General features: G+C 39.3%; 1 protein-coding gene across 10 annotated transcripts in view; it reads right to left on the bottom strand.

Annotated features, from left to right (window-relative positions):
• The window catches only part of AFF3 (ALF transcription elongation factor 3), a 568,021-nt gene that overhangs the window by 47,414 nt on the left and 496,450 nt on the right, over positions 1-24,157 (bottom strand). For all 10 annotated transcript variants that reach the window (XM_053200457.1, XM_053200460.1, XM_053200461.1 and 7 more), the window contains one exon: positions 1,023-1,209. In XM_053200457.1, coding sequence (XP_053056432.1) covers positions 1,023-1,209 — 187 coding nt within the window. The remainder of the gene's footprint in view (positions 1-1,022; positions 1,210-24,157) is intronic.

Raw genomic sequence — 24,157 nt, 5'->3', positions numbered from 1 at the left:
TGTGATGATGTCGTGAGTCACAGGTACAAAGCTGGCAACGTAGATCGTGCAGGCCCTTAGCGGTGCTCCCCTTTCACTGCCAGGGTTTGCAAAAGTGACTTCGGTTTTATTTCAGAGCCTATTTAGAAATTTGGGCCCCAAAGTGGTACAGAGGGCTGTAGGCAAAAAAACTTAAATCCTATGATCCATGGTAATGCCAAATGTTTATACACCCAAGGAGAAACTGTATTTTATTCTTTCTTTAGCAATCAAAGTCTACCCTTACAGTTCCAGGGACTTGAGGAGTTTGCTTTCAACCCTCTCTCGAGAATCTCCATGCACTGAATTACTCTTTAATTTCCCCCTTTCCCCTTTAAAGTAGGAATAGCAGTGGTTTTTATTGGTACCTTATAATGCTTTTATATGAGGCACCTAAATTTTCCACATAGATACTCATCATAGCTATAAAAGGTTTCATTATTATTTGTAGGTTGATGCTAATTTTTCTTTTTATATTTTCACAAAGAAAATGCAGTTAAGAAGGTTTTATTAATATTTATAGTCCTTGTTCCTCTAATCCGTGACAAACTGCAAGAAGGTAGGATTCTAAGCTTGTCTAATCCATAACACTCCTTTGCCCCTGATTTATGGGTGGTCACTCTTCCCAGGTGGTGAACTGCCCTGCCTAGTTATTGCCTCCTAGTTATTAGGGAGACCTGATCTAGAGGTTATTTCCAGGCGGTGATGTGTACAGCATACCGAAAGTTGAGATAGAGATTTTTGGACAATGAAAGACGAAGTGTCTGTACTTCAAAGGGAGCTCTGTAATTAGGAGAACTGTGAGGAGGGGACAGAGTGGGTAAGATGATGAACCCAAACAAACCCTGACAGGCTGCCAAGCGGTGGTAGCCTCCAGGCCAGTCCCGCTTTCTGAGGAAGAGGGGTGGGGTGGGGGAGGGCGGGAGGTGTGAGAACCAGACTCCAGGGGATTTATTGTGCTCACTGAGAGAGGCGCGGAGGGCGGGAGGGGCTCAGGCTCTTACCTCAGGGCTGGAGTAGTGGGGAGGCTTGCTGCCCTCACTCTCGCTGGAACTGCTCTCCGTCTCCGAGTCAGATCCCGAGCTGCTCTCTGAGTCACTGGAGGAGCTGCTGCTGCCACTGCTGCTGCCGCTGCTGCTGCCCTTGCTGGAAGGCACAGAGGCTCTGCAGTTGGCCTGCTGGACCACGGCGCTGCCAGCCCACGAGGCCCCCGGGAAGGAGAGGGAAGGAAAACCAAGTGAGCAAACACGAAACACCACCGAGCAAGCTGTCATTCGACCAAAGGAGAGAAGAAGCACACAGGCTGCACGTCTGTCAACCATCACCTGGAACATGAAGGGCCATCATCAGGTCAATGGCCTCCTAATGGTTAAAAAAAAAAAAATTATGTATATAAAAATATAATTGGGAATGAAAGCTGGTGCCCCATGATAGCCTGGCATTAGTTATTTGGTGGCCATTTTAGAAAGCAGGGTGCTGTCATTTCAGAATGACTGTTTCTGGGAATGGCTTTGCAAATGCACCCTCTAGAATCCAATTGTCTACAAAAACGCAAGGAAATCCCAAATGCTTGAAATATTTTGTGAAGATTGAAAATGTCTGTTTGCTTTATTTTAGGAAGTGGGCTATGAGGAAGGGCACAGCATTCTTCTCAGGCTTTCATGGCCTGCTGGAAGGTTCTGGAGACTGTGGGATCATCAAAGTTATAGTCCTGTTTCCTACCTCTTCCTGCCCATGGAGTTGACTGCTGGAGTCTTTGTAGGAGCTGGCTTACTTTATAAACAGTAACTTTCCTTTGAACTCTTTGTTAAAGAACTAAAGATCCATCCCTTACACATTTTTATATATTCCAGATTTTAAAATATAACCCCAGTTCAGTGGCTTATAGCAATAGCATTTCAAATTTATGCTCAATATTCATATCCATTCTGAAATTTGCCAGAAGTCATTATATACTCAAAGACAACAGGAAAAATTGACACTTTCTAATGGTAATTAACCACAAAAATTCAAAGAGCACATATGCACCCAAGGAGTGCTCGAGCCAAAAAGAAAGTTTCAGTACTCACATCATATTCAACATCTTCAAAGTCCTTTATTCACTGTATTGCAACATGCCTGAATCTATTCTTTTGAGGTCAAATTCTGAACCCAGGAAATGCAGTGATCACTTTTGAATGTTGAGTCAGCAAATATTTGCTGGCCACTTCCAACTGTGACTATACTGCTTCATCAGGACTGGACATTAGTGAAGGCCAGGGGTGGGGGAACTTGTCAGCGTTTATGGCCTTAAGTGCAAAGCAGCCTGGACAAGGTGAAGGACCCTTTCACCCACCCCTTAAATCCTGGACTAGTGTTTTGCCCAAGGACAGATTCTCATAAATCCTCAGCATGGGGGCAGGAAGGGGGGTTAATATTCGCTGGAGCCTTGCTTCTTTAGAAGAATGACAAGCAACTATCTTGTAGGATACAGCGGAAAATAGAGGCATCGGTTTGAACTGCAGGGTTCGAGGAAAATGGAGCTGGAACATAACCTTCCCTAGTGGTTTTTATTTCTTTCACCAATGTCATGGTCTGTACCTACTGTCTGACAAAATTCTTCAACATCAGACAACATAGGCACATTTATGCCTCACCTGAGCTGTAGTGGTTTCTTTACCAGACTATCGTTCGTGTCTGGTGCTGAGGGAGGAATCCTGGATCTTTAGAAAAAGGTGGGGAAGGGAAAGTTAACGATCAAAGGGCTGTAATATTTCTTTCTTTCTTTATGAACCAAAATCCATTTTTCCTGTGCAGATGGCTACTATCAGTGGGGTCATAAAACAAACAAACAAAAAAGGCTATAGATCCTGACCAAACATGAACATCTGAGATCCATAATAGTTTGTCAGTAGGCCCCCAAAACACTGGGGGAAAAACTCCAAACAACTAAACAATACCACTTCCCCAAAATACAACCCCCAACCTTAAAACTCAAAACAAAAACAAAAACAAAAACCAAACCCCCAAAGCAACACATATTGGAAGAAAGAGATAGGTCTCCCTGCCATACTTTGGAATGGCATTTGCTGAAGATGGGGAAATTATGATGAATAAAGAGCATTTTGATTGATTTTATATGATGGTCAAAGGCTTTGATCACTGAGCAGTACATTCTACTTGCTTTAATTCAAACAACAAAAACATGTGATGCTGGTGCTGTGTGTACCTGGGCGTTGTGTGTGCGGCAGAAGCAGCAATGTGTGTGCAGTTCCCTGGGGCCTGCACCACAAAGTGATTGACTGTCTTTTGAAAAGCGGCACTTTAATTTCTGAGAAAATGTCCATTAAACAGTTACCATGCTGCCTTCCTTTTATGACTGCTGTCCTGGAGTAATGAGACATACTAGCCCAAGGAGAGAGAATCTCTGATCTGAAGAAGACGTGCAGAAAAGCCTTATGCTTTTATGTTTTCCTTCCTTAAATTAGGAAATTCACTTAAAATGACAGTTTTACTGGCATAACTATTATTTGTTTTGAAAACAGTTGAGACAGCAAGGACTTTTAGGTTTTCCTTCGTGCTTTGGTTGTGAGGCTGTGAGGCTTACCATGCTTCTGGGGTCAGAATCAAATATATTCATGTTTCAATGGTCTGGGTAGAGAATATGTCACCAGAAACAATCCATGTCAAGGATGGGAGCCTGGAAAGACTGTCATGGCTCCAGCCGAGGGATCAAGATAACTATTCTAACCTCCATGAAGGCTGCTCCAGTAACTAGTCTTAGTGCAGGTCCTTGAGGGACAGTTAGTCGATCTGGCCCTGGCATAACGAATGTTATAGCCATGAATGCAGGAAGCTGCTTTGTCTCTGTGGGCTGCTGCAGCAGGGAGGGGAGGGGGCACAACAGAGGAGGAAGCTGGGGACCGTCATCACTGCAGACTAATATTAATATAGAAGGCTGAGAGCAGTTAAACTAGGAGGGCTCTTGGGAGTCATGGAATCGAGAAGATGGAAAAAGACGTACCAGAAAGACCTTCTGGAAAGAAGACTTCAGGCTTAACATATTTGAAGTTGCAAACTCAGCATGTTAGTGTGCCAACTAGTTGTCATGTTTCCATACCAAAGATATTAAAAAAATATGAACTTAACTAAAAATTAACTTTTTCCTAAAATGATAACACAGATCGGTTGACATGATGACACAGCCCTGGACGATATTTAGGAGAGCTTTTGACCTCTATGTCATTTCAGGAAGACAGTGCCATTGAGTCTGCAGATGTGACAACATTACTGAGATAATGGAATAAAAGTCTTTGCATCATTAAACTTAGCACAGTGCCTGGGACATAATGGGGCATTTACATGTGATTACTGAATGAAAAAATCAATAGAGAAAATCTATCATTGGGTTAATGAGTTTAAAAAAGGGATTTAACCTTTCAAAAGGGTTATAATCTCTCTTTTCCAATAAAGAAAATTAAAAAAAAAAGTTTTTTTTTTTTTTTTTTTTTTTAAATGTTTAATGCTTGAGAGAGAGACAGAGTGTGAACAGGGTAGGGGCAGAAAGAGAGGGAGACACAGAGTCTGAGGCAGGCTCCAGGCTCTGAGCTGTCAGCACAGAGCCTGATGTGGTGCTCAAACTCCCGAACCGTAAGATCATGACCTGAGCCAAAATCAGATGCTTAACCAACTAAGGCACCAAGGCGCCCCAAAAGAAAATATTTAAAGGGATTTTAGCACCTCTTGTGATCCTCCAACTTTTTTTTTTTTTTTTACCATAGGATTTTTTTTTAATTTCAAGTTTGTATTTAAATTCTAGTTAGTTAACATATATGGCAAAATTGGTTTCAGGTGTAGAATTTAGTGATTCATCACTTAAATATTATACCCAGTGCTCATCACAACAAGTGGCTTCCTTAATACCCATCACCCATTTAGCCTGTCCCCTGCCCACTTCCCCTCCAGCAATCCTCAGTTTGTTTTCTATAGTTATGAGTCTCTTATGATTTGCTTCCCCTCTCTCTCTTTTTCTGTTCCCCTATGTTCATCTGTTTCTTAAATTTCACATATGAGTGAAATCATGTGGTATTTGTCTTTCTCTGACTGATTTATTTCACTTAGCACAATACACTCTAGCTCTGACCATATCATTACAAATGGCAAGATTTCATTCTTTTTTTTTTTTTTAACGTTTATTTATTTTTGAGACAGAGAGAGACAGAGAATGAACGGGGGAGGGTCAGAGAGAGAGGGAGACACAGAATCTGAAACAGACTCCAGGCTATGAGCCGTCAGCACAGAGCACGACGTGGGGCTCGAACTCACAGACTGCGAGATCATGACCTGAGCTGAAGTCGGACGCTCAATCGACTGAGCCACCCAGGCGCCCTGATTTCATTCTTTTTGATGGCTGAGTAATATTCCATTGTGTGTATATGTATATATATGTATGTATGTGGGTATATATATATATATATATATATATATATATATATATGTCTGTGTGTGTGTATATACATATCTTCCTGAGATATATATATTCCTGATCCATTCATCTATCAATGGATATTTGTTTGATCTTCTGATTTTAACATTTTTTCCTTTCAGAGAATATTGCTTTAAATGTGCTCTAAATTTTTTCTGCTATAATTTAAGCACAGTTCTCTCTTGGATGGTTTATTTCCTTTTTATATTTTGATTTTATGCAATGTTTTGCTGGTTTGTGAACAGTCAAGACCAAAGACACCTTTGAGAGAGTCTCAGCTTGATTCTAAATGATCTGTTGCTGTGTTCCCTCCTTTCCCTGCAGTGACACATTCCTTTCCAAATCTGGCCTGGGTGAAGTCTGAAGGACAGTAAAAGAAAAGATCTGCAACTTAAATGACAAATCCCGGATCTCACAGTGAAGGGTGCTCATGCCTGCCAAGTGTATTGTGGGGCCTGGATACATACCCAAAGTTGTCACAAGCTTTCAACTCACATGTGAAAGGCTCTCTGCCTGGTTGGCACCGTGTGGACAGCCGTGATGCCTAGCAGGATGCCTCACTTCCTGTGACCACTCCACTTGTACTGGCCAGATGATGGTATTTTAGAAGAGGAGACAGCTCTTTCCCACTCAACACTCTGTACTGATTCCCAAATGCTTGATTTCCAAAGTGTGATCAGTGCCCTGGCAACAATATTCCTTTTCTGATAGCATCTTTATTCATATTAATTAGTCTAAAACTATAACTACATTATGAGAAGTGAAAATGGTAAAAGACGGCACAGGAGGTTCACCGTTGCTGAAATTATCTTCCAAAATACAAAACTGATAGGACCGCTGGTTCTGTATAAAATGTTTTTGTTTGCTCTGCTATACCACCAGCAACAAGTCTTCTGGTAAACATGCCTTTTTGAAGCTCTTCACGTCTGGCCTCAATCAGATCTTCTGCTTCACCTCAATGGGTCTATCCATAAACCTCAGCCATAATAAATTTCTCATAATTTTGACCATCTCTAAGTGTTTTAGAATTACATATATCTATAATTATGTAACTAAATATATGTGTGTATGTGTATATATATAAATATATATAAATTCACATACTTATATATATTTAAATTTTTTTAAACTAAAAAATAATAGTTCACCCATTTCTCCCACCCTCCCTTCCCCTACCTCTGGCAACCACTGGAGTAGAACAGAATTATAATAAATAAAAAATAGAATTATATTTTGATTTACTTACAGTGTTTTTGAATTCGTTTCTTTGTACAGATTTTAAATTTTAGTTTTTCTAGGTGCTACATTATACATAACCTATCACAATCTACTGGTATTGTCATTTGACCAGTTTGAGTGAAGTGTAGAAACCTTATCTTCTTTGTTGTTTTAAATATTTCTTCTATATACATTGGAGAACCACACCAGACAATGTTTCAAATTTTGCTTCAGTTGTCAAATATAATTTAGAAACCCCAAGAAGAGAAAAAAAATTATAGTATTGACCCTATTTTTACTGTTTCCACTGTTCTTCTTTCCTTCTTGATACCATTTATTGTATTGAGGCTCCTTCTATTTCCTTTCATTTTCAAGAGCTTCCTTCAGTCATTCTTTTTGGGTAGGTCTGCTGGCTACAAATGCTTGTCAATTTCTTTCATCTCAAAATGTCTTCACTTGTCCTTCATTTCTGAAGGAAATTTTCAGAGAATATAGGATTTTAAGTTGACAGGTTTTTTTTTTTTTTTCTTTCGACCCTTAAGAAAATGATGTGCTAATTCCTTTTGGCCTCCATGGTTTCTGACTCTAGGGTCATTCAAATTTTTTTTATCACTTCACCCCAATAGGTAAGGTTTTTATTTCTCACTGCTTTCAAGAATTTTTTTTTTTTTGTTTGACTTGTTTTCAGAAGCTTGACTATGTTGTGTCTTGGCATTCATTTATTTGGGTTTATTCTGTTTGGGGTTTGCTTAGCTTCAGGAATCTGTTTGCAAAACTTGAAAAAATATCAGCCATTATTTGAAAAAATTTTCAGCTCCACACCCTTTCTCTCCTTCTGGGCCTCTAATGATGCAAATGCTAAATCTTTTATAGTTCTTCAGGTTCTTGAGGCTCTGCTCTTTTTCTTTAGTCTAGTTTCTCTGTTGTTCATACTGGCAATGTCTATCATTCTATCTTCAGGACCACAGTTTCTTTTCTCTGTTATCTTCATTCTCTTTTGGGGCTCACTCACTGAATTTTAAAATTTCAGTTATTGAATTTTTCAGTTTTACAATTGCCATTTGATTTCTCTTTATATCTTTTATTTCTTTGCTGAGACTCTATGTTTTCATTTGTTTCAAGTGTGTTCCTAATTGCTTGTTGAAGCATTTTATAATGGTTCCTTTAAAATCCTTGTCAGACAGTTGTAATATTTAGATCATCCACTATTGGCATCTGCTGATTGTCTTTTCTCATTCAAGTTGAGATCTTCCAGTTTCTTGATATGATGAGTGATGTTCTATTGTATGCTGAACATTTTTGGTATTATAAGACTTAGCATTTCAGTAAAAGCACTTGGTTTAGCAGGCATCCACTAACACAATACCAGCAAGGGGGCAGAGAGGTATCTCTTTACAGTTGGGCAGGGTGGGAGGAAGGAATTCGAGGCTCCTAACTTTGCCTGTTCCTGATGAGGGTGGAAACGTGGTCACTTCTTTCCCCTATGGTGTTTGACTGGAACACAGCAGCTATTGTCTAAAAGTTTTCTTCTTGCTGGGACACCTGCTTCCTGGTTCTCTTACTAGAGAGAGCTGGCTTTCTTGGGGATTTTATTTTTATTTTTTTAAATTTGTGCCTGTTGGCATTTCCAGGTTGCTGGCCTTTCCAGTATCAGCTCTGGGCTATATGAGGAAAAATGAAGACCTAGTGAACTAACCACCATGCCTTTCTTGGGCCGTAAGTCCCTAGCTGATCTGCTTTCTCTCTTTCTTACAGACTTATGTTTGTTTTATAATATCTAAAGATCTTAGCTGTATTTAGCAGAAGGAATTGGGAAAAGTACGTCAGTATTTTGTTCCAGAATGGGAATGGCCTATATGATATTTACCACGTGGAAAGGAACTCTCTCTCAATACTTCCAACCTCTGCTCTGGTTAATTGTATCAAAAGCTGATGAATGAAACAAACATGCGGGTGTCTGCTGCAGTCCCTGTTCACTATTTAACAACCATTTATAGTGGAAATTGAGCTCAGATTTTAATAGTTTATGTACCAAAGCTAGAAAGGTCCATCACAAAGAATGCATATACCATTGTGAGAAAAATGACTCAAACGGTTGTAAAAATGTTAAGGTTGAAAAGGTGAGTACTTAAAAGTTATGTTCAGAGTAAATGGTATGAGAGTAAGGCATGATATTCGTGTGACATTTGTTAAGAATCCACTTTGTGAAGAGAGTGGACCAAGATGGCAGTGTAGGAAGACTCTGAACTCACCTCCTCCCATGGACTTGCTCATTCTATATCTATAGATAGAGCAATTTTTCCTGAAGAAGAACTGAGGGCCTAGTGAAATCCTCACAGGAAACAGTAGAAGGACCACACAGAGAAGAGTAGGTGAGACAGAAACACAGTAATGATGGAATGCAATTCCTAGCACGGTGACCTACAGTAGGGAGGGTTATCCCTAAGGGGCCCACAGGGCAGATTCACCCACCTGGGGCAGCAAAACAATAGTGGTTTAACAGTGGCAACTAGACCAAAGTGAAGGAAACCCACTTACTAACTGGAGAGCATCTGTCAATGGGTAGAAACTCTGGAAATCTCTCCAGGGTTGGGGGTGATGGCAAGTGCCACATTTTATGTTCCTCTTCCATCTTGATAGCGTGGGTGAGCAGGATGGATGTACTCTAGTCAAATTGCTAGAGCTGCCCATTGTGTCCCAGGTCCCTGGCCTATATTAGCTTTAGCAGTACCCCCAGGAAGGCCCCAGCGTGACATGCCCTGGGAGCCCCTGGTTCATGCCTGTTACAGCTCCAGCCATCGTGCTTAGGTGGCCCCATGCAGCATGCCCTGGGACCCCACCAGCCCATGCTTGCTCTAGTTTGAGCTATCCTGCCAAGGTAGCCTTGGCATGATAAGTCCAGAGAAGTCCTGGTTCACACTTGCTCTCCTCCAGCCATCCCATAAGGGAAGCCAAGGCATGGTGCACCCTTGTACACCACTGCTCATGCCTGCTCTGTCCTGCCAGGGAAGCTCTGGTGCAGCATGCCCCAGGATGCCCTGGCCTCCATTAGCTCCCAGTGTGGGACTTCTTGGCCTGTGCTCACTCCAACTGCAGCCATCCCATCAGGACAGTTTTGATGCAGAATGCTCTGTCTGGGAACCCCTGGCCTGCACCTGCTCCAGTTCCAGTGGCCTGCCAAAGCTACCAGACACATGCAGTCTACACAGGGGATACTCCTATACAAGGCCACTCCTTCATACCTGGGAGAGGTAGCTACTCTGCCTAATTAATAGAAACGAACAGAAGGTAAGACAAAATAAAGAGACAGAGAAACATGTTTCAAAGGAAAGAACAACATAAAACCATAAAAAGACCCTGGTGAAACAGAGATAAGTAATTTACCTGGTAAAGAGTTCAAAGTAATGGTCATATAAACACTCATCAAACTTGGGAGAAGAACGAAGGAACACAGTGAGAATTTCAACAAAGAGTTAGAAAATATAAGAAAGAAAGAACCAATAAGAGTTGTAGAATACAATAACTGAAGTGAAAAATACACTAGAGGGAATCAACAGCAGATTAGATGACACAGAAAAATGAATTAGTGACCTGGAAGACTGAATAGTGGAAATCACCCCATCAGAACTCTGATTTTCAGCAGAAACTTTGCTGTTCAGAAGGGAATGGCAGGATATATTTAAAGTTCTGAAAAGGGGAAACAAACAAAAACACTACCTGTCAAGATTATCACTCAGAATTGAAGATAGAGTTTCCCAGATAAGCAAAAACTAAAGGAGTTCATCACCACTAAACTCGCCTCACAAGAAATGTTAAAGGGTCTTCTTTAAGTAGACAAGAAAAGGCTGCAAGTAGAAAAAAGAAAATATATGAAAGAAAAAAACTCACTGGTTAAAAAAAAAACCCTCACTGGTAAAGACAAATATATAGTAAAGGCAGTGGATCAGCCACTTAGAAAGCTAGTATGAAGATTGAAAGACAAAAATAGTAAATCAACTATAACTACAATAAATAGTTAAGGGATACAAAAAATAAAAAGATGTAAAATATGATGTCAAAAACATAAAATGTAGTGTAGGGATTTTAGAATGCATTCAAATTTAAGTAATTATCAGTTTAAAATACATTGCTACAGAGGTGCCTGGGTGGTTCAGTCGGTTGAGCATCTGACTGTGGCTCAGGTCATGATCTCACAGTTTGTGAGTTCGAGCTCCACATTGGGCTCTGTGCTGACAGCTCAGAGCCTGGAGCCTGCTTCTGATCCTGTGTCTCCCTCTCACTCTGTTCCTCCCCACTCGCACTCTATCTCTCTCTCAAGAATAAACAAACATTAAAAAAAATAAAATACACTGCTATATATATAGGACAATATGGGTTAAGATATATGAACTTCATGGAAATCACAAACCAAAATCCTACAATAGATACACAAAAAAATAAAGATTAAGGAACACAAACATAAAGCTAAAGAAAGTTATCAAATCACAGAGGAAGAAAGCAAAAGAACAGAATGAGAACTACAAAAAAATCCATGAAAAAATGAAAAAAAAATAAATACATACCTATCATTAATTGCTTTAAATGTAAATGGACTAGATGCTCCAATCAAAATACACAGAGTGGCTCAAAGGGTAAAAAAACCAAGACCCATTTATATGCTGTCTACAAGCAACTCACTTCATATCTAAAAACACACACAGAAAATGAAGGAATGGAGAAAGATATTCCATGCAAATAAAAATAAAAAGAAAGCTGAAGTAGCAATACTCATATCAGACTAAATAGACTTCAAAACAAAGACTGTAACAAAAGACAAAGAAGGGCATTACATAATGATAAAGATGGCAATCCAAGAAGAGGATATAACATTCATAAATATATATTTATTTGGGTGCATCCAACATAGGAGCATCTAAATATATAAAGAAAATATTAACGGAAATAAAGAACAAATTCACAGTAATACAATAATATTAGGGGAGTTTAAAACCCCAGTTATATGAATGCATAGATCATATAGCAGAAAATTAATGAGGAAACACTGGCCTTAAAACATTAGGCCAGATGAACTCACATACAGAATATTTTATCTGCAAACGTTCATCTCCAGTGCATATGGAATATTATCCAGGATAGATCACATGCTAAGTCACAGAATAAACCTCAATAAATTCTAGAAGACTGAAATCATATCAAGCATCTTTTGTGAGCAGACCTGTATGAATTAGAAATCAATTACAAGAAGAAAATGAAAAAACACAAACATTTGGAGACTAAACAATATGCTACTAAACAACCAATGGATCAATGAAGAAATCAAAGAGGAAATTAAAAAAACACCTTGAGATAAATGAAATGGAATCACAAATTCCCCAAATCTATGGGATGAAGCAAAAGCAGTCCTAAGGACAACACAGGCCAACCTCAAGAAACAAGAAAAATCTCAAGTAAACGATCCAACCTATACTTAAAGGAAGTAGAAAAAGAAACACAAATAAAGCCTAAAGTTAGTAGAAGGAAAGAAATAATAAAGATCAGAGTGGAAGTAAATAAAATTGAGACTTAAAAAAATTGAAAGATCAATGAAACTAAAAGCTGGTTCTTTGAAAAGATAAAGAAAATCAATAAACCTCTAGCCAGACTCATCAAGAAAAAAAAGAGAGTTGGCCCAAATAAATAAAACCAGAGATTAAAGAGGGGAAGTTGCAGCTGACACTACAAAAGATCATGAGGGTGCTATGAACAAGTGTAAGCCAACAAATTGAAAAACCTACAAGAGGTAGATAGACAACTGGAAATATACAACCTCCTAAGATTGAATCATGAAGAATTGAAAATCTGAATAGACCAATTACAAGTAGCAAAACTGAATTAGTAATTTAAAAATTCCCAAAAACCAAAAGTCAAGGACCTGATGCCTTCACAGGAGAATTCTACCAATGACTTAAAGAAGAGTTAGTACTGCTCCTCAAATTACTCAAAAAAGCAGAAGGAATGCTTCCAAACTCATTTTATGAGGCCAGCATTACCCTGATACCAAAACCAAAGACACCACAAAAAGAAAATTACAGCCAATACCCATAATGAAGACAGATGCAAAAACCTTCAACAAAATATTAGCAAACAGAATTCAACAATACATTAAGAGAATCACACCACAGTCAAGTTTAGGGATGCAAAGGTGGTTTAGCATCTGTAAATTAATCAATACAGTACACTACATTAACAAAATGAAGGATAAAAATCCTATGATCACTTCAGTAGTACAGATAAAGCATTTGACAAAATTCAACATCCACTTATGATAAAAATTCTCAACAAAGTGTGCATGGAACATACCTCAACACAATAAAGACCATATATGGCAGACCCATAGCTAATATCACACTCAATGGTCAAAAGCTGAAAGCTTTTCCTCTATGATCAGGAAGAAAACAGGGATGCCCACTCTCGCTACCTTTATTCAACTTAGTACTGGAAATCCTAGCCACAATAATTATGCAAGAAAGAAATAAAAGGCTCCCAAATCAGAAAGGAAGAAATAAAACTGTCACTATGTGCAGATATTTATAGAAAACCCTGAAGATTCCACCAAAAAATGATTAGAACTAAGAAATGAATTCAGTGAAGTTGCAGAATACAAAACGAACATACTGAAATTGGTTGTGTTTCTGTATGTTAATAACAAGGCGCCAGAGAGAAAAATTAAGGAGATAATCCAATTTATAATGGCATCAAAAAGAATAAAATATCTAGGAATAAATTTAACTAAGCAGGTGGAAGACAGGTACTCTGTATAAGACACTGATGAAAGAAACTGAAGATGAGACAAATAGACGGAAAGATAGACTGTGCTCACAGATGGAAGAATTACTATTGTTAAAATGGTTATACTACCCCAAGCAATCTACAGACTCAGTGCAATCCCCACCAAAATACCAATAGCAATTTTTACAGAACTAGAACAAAGAATTTGAAAATTTGTATGGAACCACAAAAGACCCTAAATAGCCAAAGCAATCTTTTTTTAAAATTTTTTAAATGTTTATTTATTTTTGAGAGTGAGAGACAGAGTATGAGTGTGGATGGGGCAGGCAGAGAGGGAGACACAGACTCCAAAGCAGGCTCCAGGCTCTGAGCTGTCAGCACAGAGCCTGACATGGGGCTCGAACTCATGGACTGTGAGATCATGACCTGAGCCAAAGTCAGATGCTTAACCAACTAAGCCACCCAGGTGCCCTGCCAAAGCAATCTTGAGAAAGAAGAACAAAGCTGGAAGTATCATGCTCTCTGATTTCAAATTATACTACAAAGCTATAGTAACCAAAACAGTATGGTACTGGCATGAAAACAGACTCATAGATTAATGGACTGGAATAGAGAGTCCAGAAATAAACCTGCACATGTATGGTCAATTAATCTATAACAAAGGAGGCAAGAATATACAATGGGGAAAAGGCAGTTTCTTCAATAGTGTTGGGGGAACTGGACAGCTACATGGAAAAGAATGAAACTGGACTACTTTCTCACTCCATATATAAAAAATAAACTTAAAATGGATTAAAGACTTGAATATAACACCTGAAACCATAAAACTCCTAGAAGAAAATGCAGACAGTAAACTCTTTGACGTTGGTCTTTGCAGTATTTGTTTTGTTTGTTTGTTTGTTTGTTTTTTTTGGACCAATATCTTCAGGCAAGAGCAACAAAAGCTAAAATAAACAAATGAGATTACATCAAACTAAAAAGCTTTTGCACAGTGAAGGAAACCATCAACAAAATTAAAAGGCAACCCACTGAATAGGAGGAGATATTTGCAAATCATGCATTCGATAAGGGGTTAGTTTCCAAAATATATAAAGAATGTACACAACTGAATATAAAAAACAAAGTAGCTGATAAAAAATGCACAGAGAATTTGAATAAACACTTTTCCAAGGAAGATATCTGGATGGCAATAGGTGTATGAAAAGATGCTCAACATCACTCCTCATCAGGGAAATGCAAATCAAAACCACAATGAGAGATCACCTTGCACCTGTCACAATGGCCAGTATCAAAAGGACAAGAAATAAGTGTTCTTAAGGATGTAGAGAAAAGACAACTCTCATACACTGTTGGTGGGAATGTAAACTGATGAAGCTGCTACGGAAAACAGTATGGAGGTTCCTAAAAAAAAGAACTATCATATGATCCAGGAATACCACTTCTAGGTGTTATGTGAAAAAAACCAAGACACAAATTTGAAGATTTATATGCACCTCTGTGTTCATTGCAGCATTATTTACAATAGCCAAGATATGGAAGCAACCTGTGTCTATCAACAGATGAATGTATAAAAAAGATGTGACACACACACACACACACTGGAATATTAGCCATAAAAAAGAATGAAATCTTGCCATTTTGACAACATGGACAGACCCAGAGGGTTATAATGCTAAGTGAAACAAGTCAGACAGAGAAAGATCTCCTATGATTTCACTTACATATGGAATCTAACAAAACAAAACAAATGAACAAACAAAAGAAAACAGAAACAGACTCAGACACAGAAAACAAACTGTTGATTAACAGCACAGGGGGGCAGTCATTGGTGGGCAAAATAGATGAAGAGGATTAGGAGGTACAAACTTCCAGTTATAAAATAAATAGATCACAGGGATGTAATGTCCAGCATAGGGAACATGACCAATAATACTATAGTAACTTTGTGCGGTGACAGATGGTAACTAGACTTAACATGGACATAATTTGGTAATGTATAAAACTATCGCATTATTATGTACACCTGAAACTAATAGGGTATTGTATATCAGTTATACCTAAAAAAATAATGCTATATTTGATTCAGGAAAAAAAAAAAGAACCTACTTTGCTCCACATCAGAGTAATAGAGTGTGTGTGTGTGTGTGTGTGTGTGTGTGTGTGTGTGTGTGTGAAGAGGAGGCAGTTGACAGACATTCCATATTGCACAGAGCCTGGAATAGAGGAGTCAGCTGCTCCAGGCTTCTTAAGGAAAAATTGTAACAATCAGAAACAGTATAGAGTCATAAAAAGTAGATGAAATCAGCTATGAAAACTGTAAAGTAGGTTATAATACTATTTTGACAATGCAAAAACTGCACATTTTTCATTAATCTAGAAAATCAAAGAAAAGCTCTATAAATAAGTCAGAATGGATTACCCAGTATCCAAGTGGAGGGAAATATCCACGTCCCAACATAAAACAGAGACTCAGGGCAATTGGAAAATACTTCCCTCAAGTATTTTTTTTGTTACTCTACACCATTGTTGCCTCCTTATAGGGTAGATGCTATTCTGCCTCTTTGTAGGTGAGGACAATAAGATTCCTAATAAGAGACAGAGCTGAGATTCTGTTTCTAGAAATTTGTTCTATGAAAATAATCAGGGATGTTTAAAAACACTTATCTAAAGAATATATGCTCTTACATTATTTGCAATAGGAATGATTTTGTAAACACCCCAAATACCCAACAATCGGAGATTGTTAAATAAATAATGATACACCTTTATGAAGGAATATTTTTTAGTGTTATGCAGTCCTCATTAATATATTAGCAGAATACTTACTTTATGAAAATTTCTCAAGGGATATTTTTGAGGAAATGGGCTTTCCAAGTATGCTAGTCATCTGAGGGCAGAGAGACTCATCAGGAACACCTAAGTGTTGACTCTGCTTTTTTTCCTGGGGGAGAGGATGGGGTTTTGCCGACTCTGAGTTTTACTTAAGGTTATCAGATGCTCCCAATGTCTACAAACAGGCTCTTCAATGGGATTATTCAGCATTCAGATTGTGTAAATCTTCCTGACTAACTAGTTATGTGAGGTTCAAGCTTAAAGAGACCAAGGTATGAGGACCCTATTAGAAGCTCTAGGGGTACCTGGGGATCTGTGCTGGTGCACAGGTACCTATTCCAGCTCTGTGGGGCTCCGGTGCCTCAGCTGTGCTTTTATATCCTTTGGCAAATAAAATGAGGACCTAATCTAACCTCAGAGGGCATATGTGTGTGGTCTTTCCCAGACAGTCTATTTATGCTACAAAGCAGCATGATCATAAATACATTATATAGATACACACATACATTATACATATACGTACACAAATACATTACATACATTATGCACACACACATACAAACACACACACATACACACACACACACACACGGAAAAAAACACTGGAAGGATATATATTTAAATGTTAACTGTGGATAGTTTTGGATGGTGGAATTATGAAGTTTAAATTTTTAAAAAAATAAGTTTCATGCCTAGCATGGACCCCATTGTGGGCTTGAAGTCACAACCTTGAGATCAAGACCCAGATGCTTAACTGACTGAGACACCCAGGTGCCCTGAGGCTTAAATATTTTTTGAACTTTTCTGTATTTCTCAATATTTCACCAATAGAACACATGCTGGCGTTTTCATGTCTATTTGATTGTGAAAGATGATTCTCTTAATATATCATCAAAATTAGCTTGCTAATATTTTATTTAGAATTCTGAGAGAATCTATATTTATAGGTGAACCTGACATATACCTACATTCAACTATTTTATATTTGGGGGCAATTTTTGGCAGGTTTTGCATTATGGGGAGGTTAGCTTGAAATAATAAATTGGATGGTGTTCTAAAAATGTTTCAATAGTATGAGAATTATCTGTTCCTACAAAGTTTAGAACTTGCCAGCACTAAATCATCTAGTCACAGAGCTTTTCAGAATGACAATTCATTGGTGTCTTTTATAATTTAGTTCTTGCTTCTGTTTATTCTATTGTTGCTTTTGTTAATTTCCAAAAAATTCTATTTAATTTTTCTTTTCTTTCTTTCTTTTTTTTAAATGTTTGTTTGTTTTGAGAGAGAGCAAGCAGGGGAGGGGAAGAGAGAGAGGGAGAAAGAAAATCCCAAACAGGACCCATGCTGTCAGATTGGAGCCTGATGCGGGGCTTGAACTCACAAACCACAAGATCACGATCTGAGCTGAAATCAAGAGTTGGATACTTAACGGACTGAGCCATCCAGATGCCCCAGTTTGTGTTTTCAAGTTTATTTATTTCGCAAAATTTTAGAATATTCTCTTAAACACCATGGTGTCTAATACAGAACTTCACCTAAATTTTGCTTTCTCTTCCCTTTTTCTTCATTATATTTGTCAAAAGTTTGTCTATCTTATTTTCAAAGAAACAGCTCGATCTGTATAATAATTGTAGTATTTTCTGGCTTTGCTTCCTTCTATATTTTTCAGGTCTATTTTATAATACTTTTACACACTTCTTGAGTTGAGGGCTTGTTTCAGGTATTTTAATTCTTTCTCAATAATGGAAGCACTTGGGGTTATCACTCTGCCTCTGAGTATATCTATGGTTGCAGGTGATGATTCTCATTACATTGTGTTTTTATTTTCTTTACTTTTTTTTTTGAAAAAGTTTTAATGTTTTATTTATTTATTTATTTATTTATTTGAGAGAGAAAGAGAGACATAATGTGAGCTGGGGAGGAGCAGAGAGATGGGGAGACATAGAATCTGAAGCAGGCTCCAGGCTCTGAGCTGTCAGCATAGAGCCCAATGCGGGGCTCAAACCCATGAACCGTGAGATCATGAACCGAGACAAAGTTGGACACTCAACCAACTGAGCCACCCAGGTGCCCCTTTATTTTCTTCACTTTCTAAATGGATTGTTATAGTAAAGTTCCCCTTTGATCAAAGAGCTATTTAGAAGACTGCTTTCCCATAAAAAATGACATTTAAGAAAGATAAACATTACATTTGGGTCCAAAAAAATAAAAATGGCAGATGTAGCTTAGTATATGTCAATAATTTGAGTAGGATGGCTTCAGTCTGAGTGGGGAATCTTAGGGTTCAACTAAGACAATCTGGTGAAGGTGAGAAGGAAGGGGCAGGCAGCACAGCTCATTTACTGTGAACTAGGATGGGATGGTAAATAGGGAATGGCCTGGGGAAGGGATTATGGCCATAAAGAAGACTTATACAGAACTGTGTCTATCCCAAAGGTCTCTGAAACCTTCTGTTGGCCTTAGGGAAGGATAAAAGTTAACAGAACTTGCCACATTTAGCAAGAGAGAAATCCAGTAATATAGGAGGCCAATACACTTGGACATAAATTGTACCTCATATTTGACTGCTGATGCTATTGTAGCATATGGAATTCTTCTGTTACAAACCAAAGAATCCAGAGATCTTCCTGATCAGCCAACTGGACCATTTACAAAGTCCTAAAGGGAATGAGGAACTAATGTCCAAATTCCAATTTTTTGCAAAGCTTTGGGCCATAGGGCTTGATCATCAGTTTCAGACACCAGAGAGCACAGATGTCACCTCATGGGGCCTGCGTCATTTCCTGGATTTCCATATTTTATGACATCAAATGTTACAGATGACAATAAGCCATTAATTCTTAAACCAGCTGTCTGATGCTCTGCTTCCCCTAGATGTGTGCTTTGGCTTGAAGAATCTGCCTGAATAGCACTACAACATTCCTAAGTTTAGGATTCTTGAGTTTACAGGATTACTATGTGACTAATAATATTTACTAAGGAATATAAATTCTTTTGTTATGACATTGGTCCTGCTTTTAGATTTATCATATTTTCTTTTTAGAATGGATGAAGAATGTTCTAGATGCACTAAGACCAAAAACAAACAAACAAACAAACAAACAAACAAACAAACCCTATGGCTTTGAACTCTGGGTTGTATCTGGGACAAGGTTTTAATTCCAGTTGAATAAAGACCCACATGTGGCCCAAGCAAGCAAAAAGGCATTTCACACAAAAAAAGAAAAAATACAATAATGTACACATATACATTGGTTGCTAAATATTCCTGGGTTTGTTGATAGTTTTTGTCTGTTTCTAAAATAATATTTATTTATTTGTAAATAAAGGCCCTTCAGAGAACATTTTCCAGCTGACAATCTTCTCTGGACTAATGGCTTTGAATGGAGTGGAACCCTCTTGTCCCTCTCCAGATGCAAGTGTTCTTGGTGGGGGTGGAGTGTGTCTGTGTAAATATCACTAGGAAGCAGAAAAACATCTGCACATTTTGCCTGTGTAACAGACAAGCATTTAAGCTGGAAGTCCTGATGGGTGAGGGCTCTAGAGGATGCTGGCTGGTCCCCATGTGGAATGCTTCTCAGAAATCCCCACACTGCTTTGGCCAGGCCACCTCTGTACCGCACCAATATGCAAGACCAGGTGCATTTCCATCCTGTAGTTAACACTGTTTGAGAGACCATGCCAGGAAGCAGTTGCCTTCTGGCGACACAAACTTGCTTCTTTTATAGTCAGGTGAGTGGTACCACTAGAGACACTGAGTTGGAAAGCCCTTCCTGGCCCAGAGAATACCTCAAAGCAGGGAATTCAACATATTCTCTTGACAATTGGGATGGGAGCTGTAATGTGGCAGTGGCTCTCGAGGGCCTGTACCAAAAGGCCAGAGAGCTGGAAAGACCCATTAACACAACTACTCCCCTGGCAGAAAGGGCTGAATCATGCGTTAGAAGAAGGCCATCTGGGTGGGAGTACGGGGAGACAAGGTGGGAATGGAAGGGCACTGGCCTCTGAGAGGCTGAGCTAGCTGGCTGATGGGTACAGAGGGTGCTGCCAGGTGCAGGTGTTTGTGCTCCAGCTGCTAAGAGTGAGCCAGACATCCAGATGAATGACCTCAGCAGTATCTCATGTGATCTGCTCACAAGACAAAAGTAGCTCTTGTGACTTCCTCAGTGTGTTGTTTTTCCCTGACCTGCGGCTGCTGGATGTGGGCAGGGAACCTCCCCACGCGACTGTTTTTCAGCCACCTGATCTACAACAGAATGTGGAGAGATTCTTGGCTGCCATAATTTAAGGCTACCCTTGAGCTTCTTTCTCACCCTATCCTCGGGCAGGTTGTGTAGGGACTGCTTCTAGAGGTGAAATCATGTTGTGGGGACATGCAAGGCCTACTGCACCCCACTGAGTTCCAAGCTTCAATATGAGTCCTGGAAGAGAGAAGTTCTACTGTGAAGGGCACCTCTGGTACCTTCAAGCACTTCAGAGTCTTTTAAAGCAATAGCACATGATAGATCCTGCCACCCTTGGACTTGCTCATGCAGTTCTTAAATTTTCTTGTATGCATTTTCAGTTCAAGGAGGCCTTTACACAGTGCAGTCCTGCACTGCTGCCCTCAAGGGAACTCTATAATCCATGTGGCAGTAAAAATTTACCCGAGCTCCCTGATGACTTAAGAAAAAAAAAAAAACGCTAAAACCAGCTTCCCTAAGATATAATTTATATGCCACACAGTTAACCCATTTAAAGTGTATAATTCAATGTGTTTTAGTATATTCACAAGGTTGTGCAACCATCACCACAATCTAATTTTCCTATATTTTTGTCCCCTTTAAAGAAACCCTGTACCCACTAGCAGTTGTCAGTAATTGTCATCTCCCTCATCCATTGTTCCCTTTGTTCCAGCCCTCAGCAACCACTGATCTGCTCTCTCTTGCTACAGATTTGCCTATTCGGGACATTTCATATAAATGGAAGCAACCAGTGTGTGGTCTTCGGTGACCGGCTTTTGCCGTTTGGCATAACGTTTTCACAGATCATCCATGTTGTAGCATGTATTGGCACAATATTGTGGTTGAACAATATTCCATTGTATGGGTATACCACATTTTGTCTACCCATCCATTGGTTGATGAACACAGGGTTGTTTCCACTTATTATTATGAATAAAGTTATGAACATTCCTGTGCAAGTTTTGTGTGGACACACATTTTCATTTCTCTTGAGTTTATACCTAGGAGTGGGATCACTAGGTCCTATGGTAACTCTGTGTTTAATCTTTTGAGGGACTGCCAGACTGTTTTCCAAAGCAATCACACCATTTTGCGTTCCCGCCAGGAGTGTATGAGGACTCCAATCTCTCCACCTGCTTGCCAACACTTCTTATCATCCATCTTTTTGATTCTAGCCATAGTGGTAGGTGTAAAGTGGGAGCTTGTTGTGGCTTTGGTTTGCATCTCCCTGATGATTAATACTATTGACCATCTTTTCATGTGCTTATTGGCCATGTGCATATCTTCTTTTGAGAATGTCTACTCCAATCCTTTGCCTTAAAAAAAAATTTCATTGCTGAGTTGTAATAGTTCCTTATATATTCCAGAAAAAAGAATATATCCTTATCAGATATGCAAATTGCAAATATTTTCTCACTGTCTTGATGGTACTGCTGTAGCAAAATAATTTTTAAGAGTTTTCAAAGCATTTTCAAGTCCCTTCTGTAAGCCTCACAGTAAGCCTATAAAATAGGAAAGTCAGGTATTATTATGTCCACTTTATAGAACGGAAAACAGAGAGGCTAAATTGCCTACTCAAGATCACGTAACAGAGGCTGAAACCCAGGTCTTGGGCTCCTAATGCTAACCTGTGTTCTCTGAGGAGCCAAACTTTCCCAGCAAGTGGGTTAAATTATCACCCTTTTTGGTCTCAGTGAGTCACATTTAGATAATTTTGCCACATGAGGCAGGATGGTTTTAGAATCAGGCCTGATGGACATTTTACCTCCTCTGCTTGCTGGCTGTGTGACCTCGGGGAAGTTACTGAACTTTTCTGACCTTCAGCTGCCTCATTGGCATTAAAGGGGGTAATAACAGTGCCCATCTCAGAGTACTGCTAGGTGGACTAAATGAGAAAATGCATGTAATGTTCTTAATTAGCACAGTGCATAGCACAGAGTAAGTGCTCAATAAATACAGTTTAACATTATTCTTTAATTTTTGATAACTAAAACTTCTTTCAATGTGGTAGCCTAAACAAGTAGGAGTTTTTCCAGTTTACCTGCATTCGTAACTTGCATTGCCCATCTGGTCATTTCATAGGATTATAAAATATTTGATCAGGAAGGAGCCTGGGAGATCAGCTAATCTGACTCTCCAGAAAAGGGGTGTAGCATGGTGTCACCAAGATCATGTGGCAAATGAGCTTCCCAACACTACTTCTCTTCTCCAATTTTCCATAAACCTGGTTGTTTTAGTGCAGAGTTCTAGGCAGCTATGATCTTGAACAAGGTCAAAGCTTGAAAAGCTCCCACAGCTGGGGGGCTGGAGGGGCCCAGAGAGACGGCAGAACCCCAGTCTTAGTCTGGGATAATGTTTGGCTCCTGAAAACTGTCCTTCTAACCCAATCTCTATCTGAATAAACCAATTCTCTCCTGTGTTTAAAGCAAATAAAGCAAGCTTCTGAATGTCAGCAGCATGTGGTGTTTAATTTGCATCTCACCAAGGAATGCAAGACTTAAGGATGATGAGCAAAAGGGATTTTTATGGAAACCAAATTACAACATTGGAGACACAGACTTGTGGCCGTATCAGCTCAAGCTGTGATCTTGTTAGCTGTCGTTAACTGAGCCGGGTTTGTTCCTTGGATAAGGACTCTCAGGGCAAATGTGTAAAATATTATTCAGGTGTTTCTGCGGGAAGTGCTCTTCATAAAGGCCTTTTCAAAAGCTATGTAATACAGCATAGCTGATAGACTGTGCCTGGCAACAGGGAACAGGGACCATAACTAAAGTAAAAAACCAAAAAAAAAAAAAAAAAAAAAACCCACACACACAAAAACACAGTAAGGACATGCACGTCTCCTAGTAAGAAGCCCCAAAGGGGCATTTCCAGGACTGGCTAATTCAGAGGCCTGGTGGTCTCCTCAAGGACACAGGTTCTCTCTATCTTTTCTCACTGCCACCCTTGGCTCGCCTGCAGGCTGACTGTCCTCACTGTCCTAAGGCGGCTGCTAGTCATCACAAGCAGACAACAAAGCTTGGAGAGAGGAATATTCCTCTCTGGGTTCTCTTGTTAAGTAGACCACTCCTCGCCAGCTTCAACTGCATCACATGCCCATGACTAAACCAGTTCCACGGCATGGGTAATAAGTCCATTAAGACCATTAAGATTGGCTTAGAGCAATCAATAGTCACCCCTTAGGACTGAAGCCTGAAGAACATGCCATTCAGCGTGGGGTGAACCCACAGGTGGTCTTGTAAGAAAGTGGAGAGTGGCTGCGGGACAGGCAATCGATGGTGTCTTCCTCATAGGAAGCATGGAAGCCTGCTCCATTAACGGAACATCTGCAACAAATGGCAACAAGTCTCACTAGCCAGATACAAGGTGAGCTTGATAGGTCATCCCAGCTAAAACTCAAGGAGAAAGCTTTGCAGCCTTGACACCTGCACACTGGGGTTCTGGTCACACCTGTGCGTCTCTGCCACTTTGTTAACAGACAGGCTGGATGAGACAATGTCTCAGGTCACTCTGATCTCCAATATCTTTTGGTAAATCTATAGTTAATTACAAAGGAGACCCTGATGACCCTGACTTTAGTTACTTATCCCTAGAAATGCCTAATATCAGAATTTCTAACTAGAAGTGATGGTAA

This window comes from Acinonyx jubatus, chromosome A3, assembly GCF_027475565.1.
Source record: "Acinonyx jubatus isolate Ajub_Pintada_27869175 chromosome A3, VMU_Ajub_asm_v1.0, whole genome shotgun sequence".
NCBI lineage: Eukaryota > Metazoa > Chordata > Mammalia > Carnivora > Felidae > Acinonyx > Acinonyx jubatus.
This window is presented reverse-complemented; position numbering and strand designations above follow the sequence as displayed.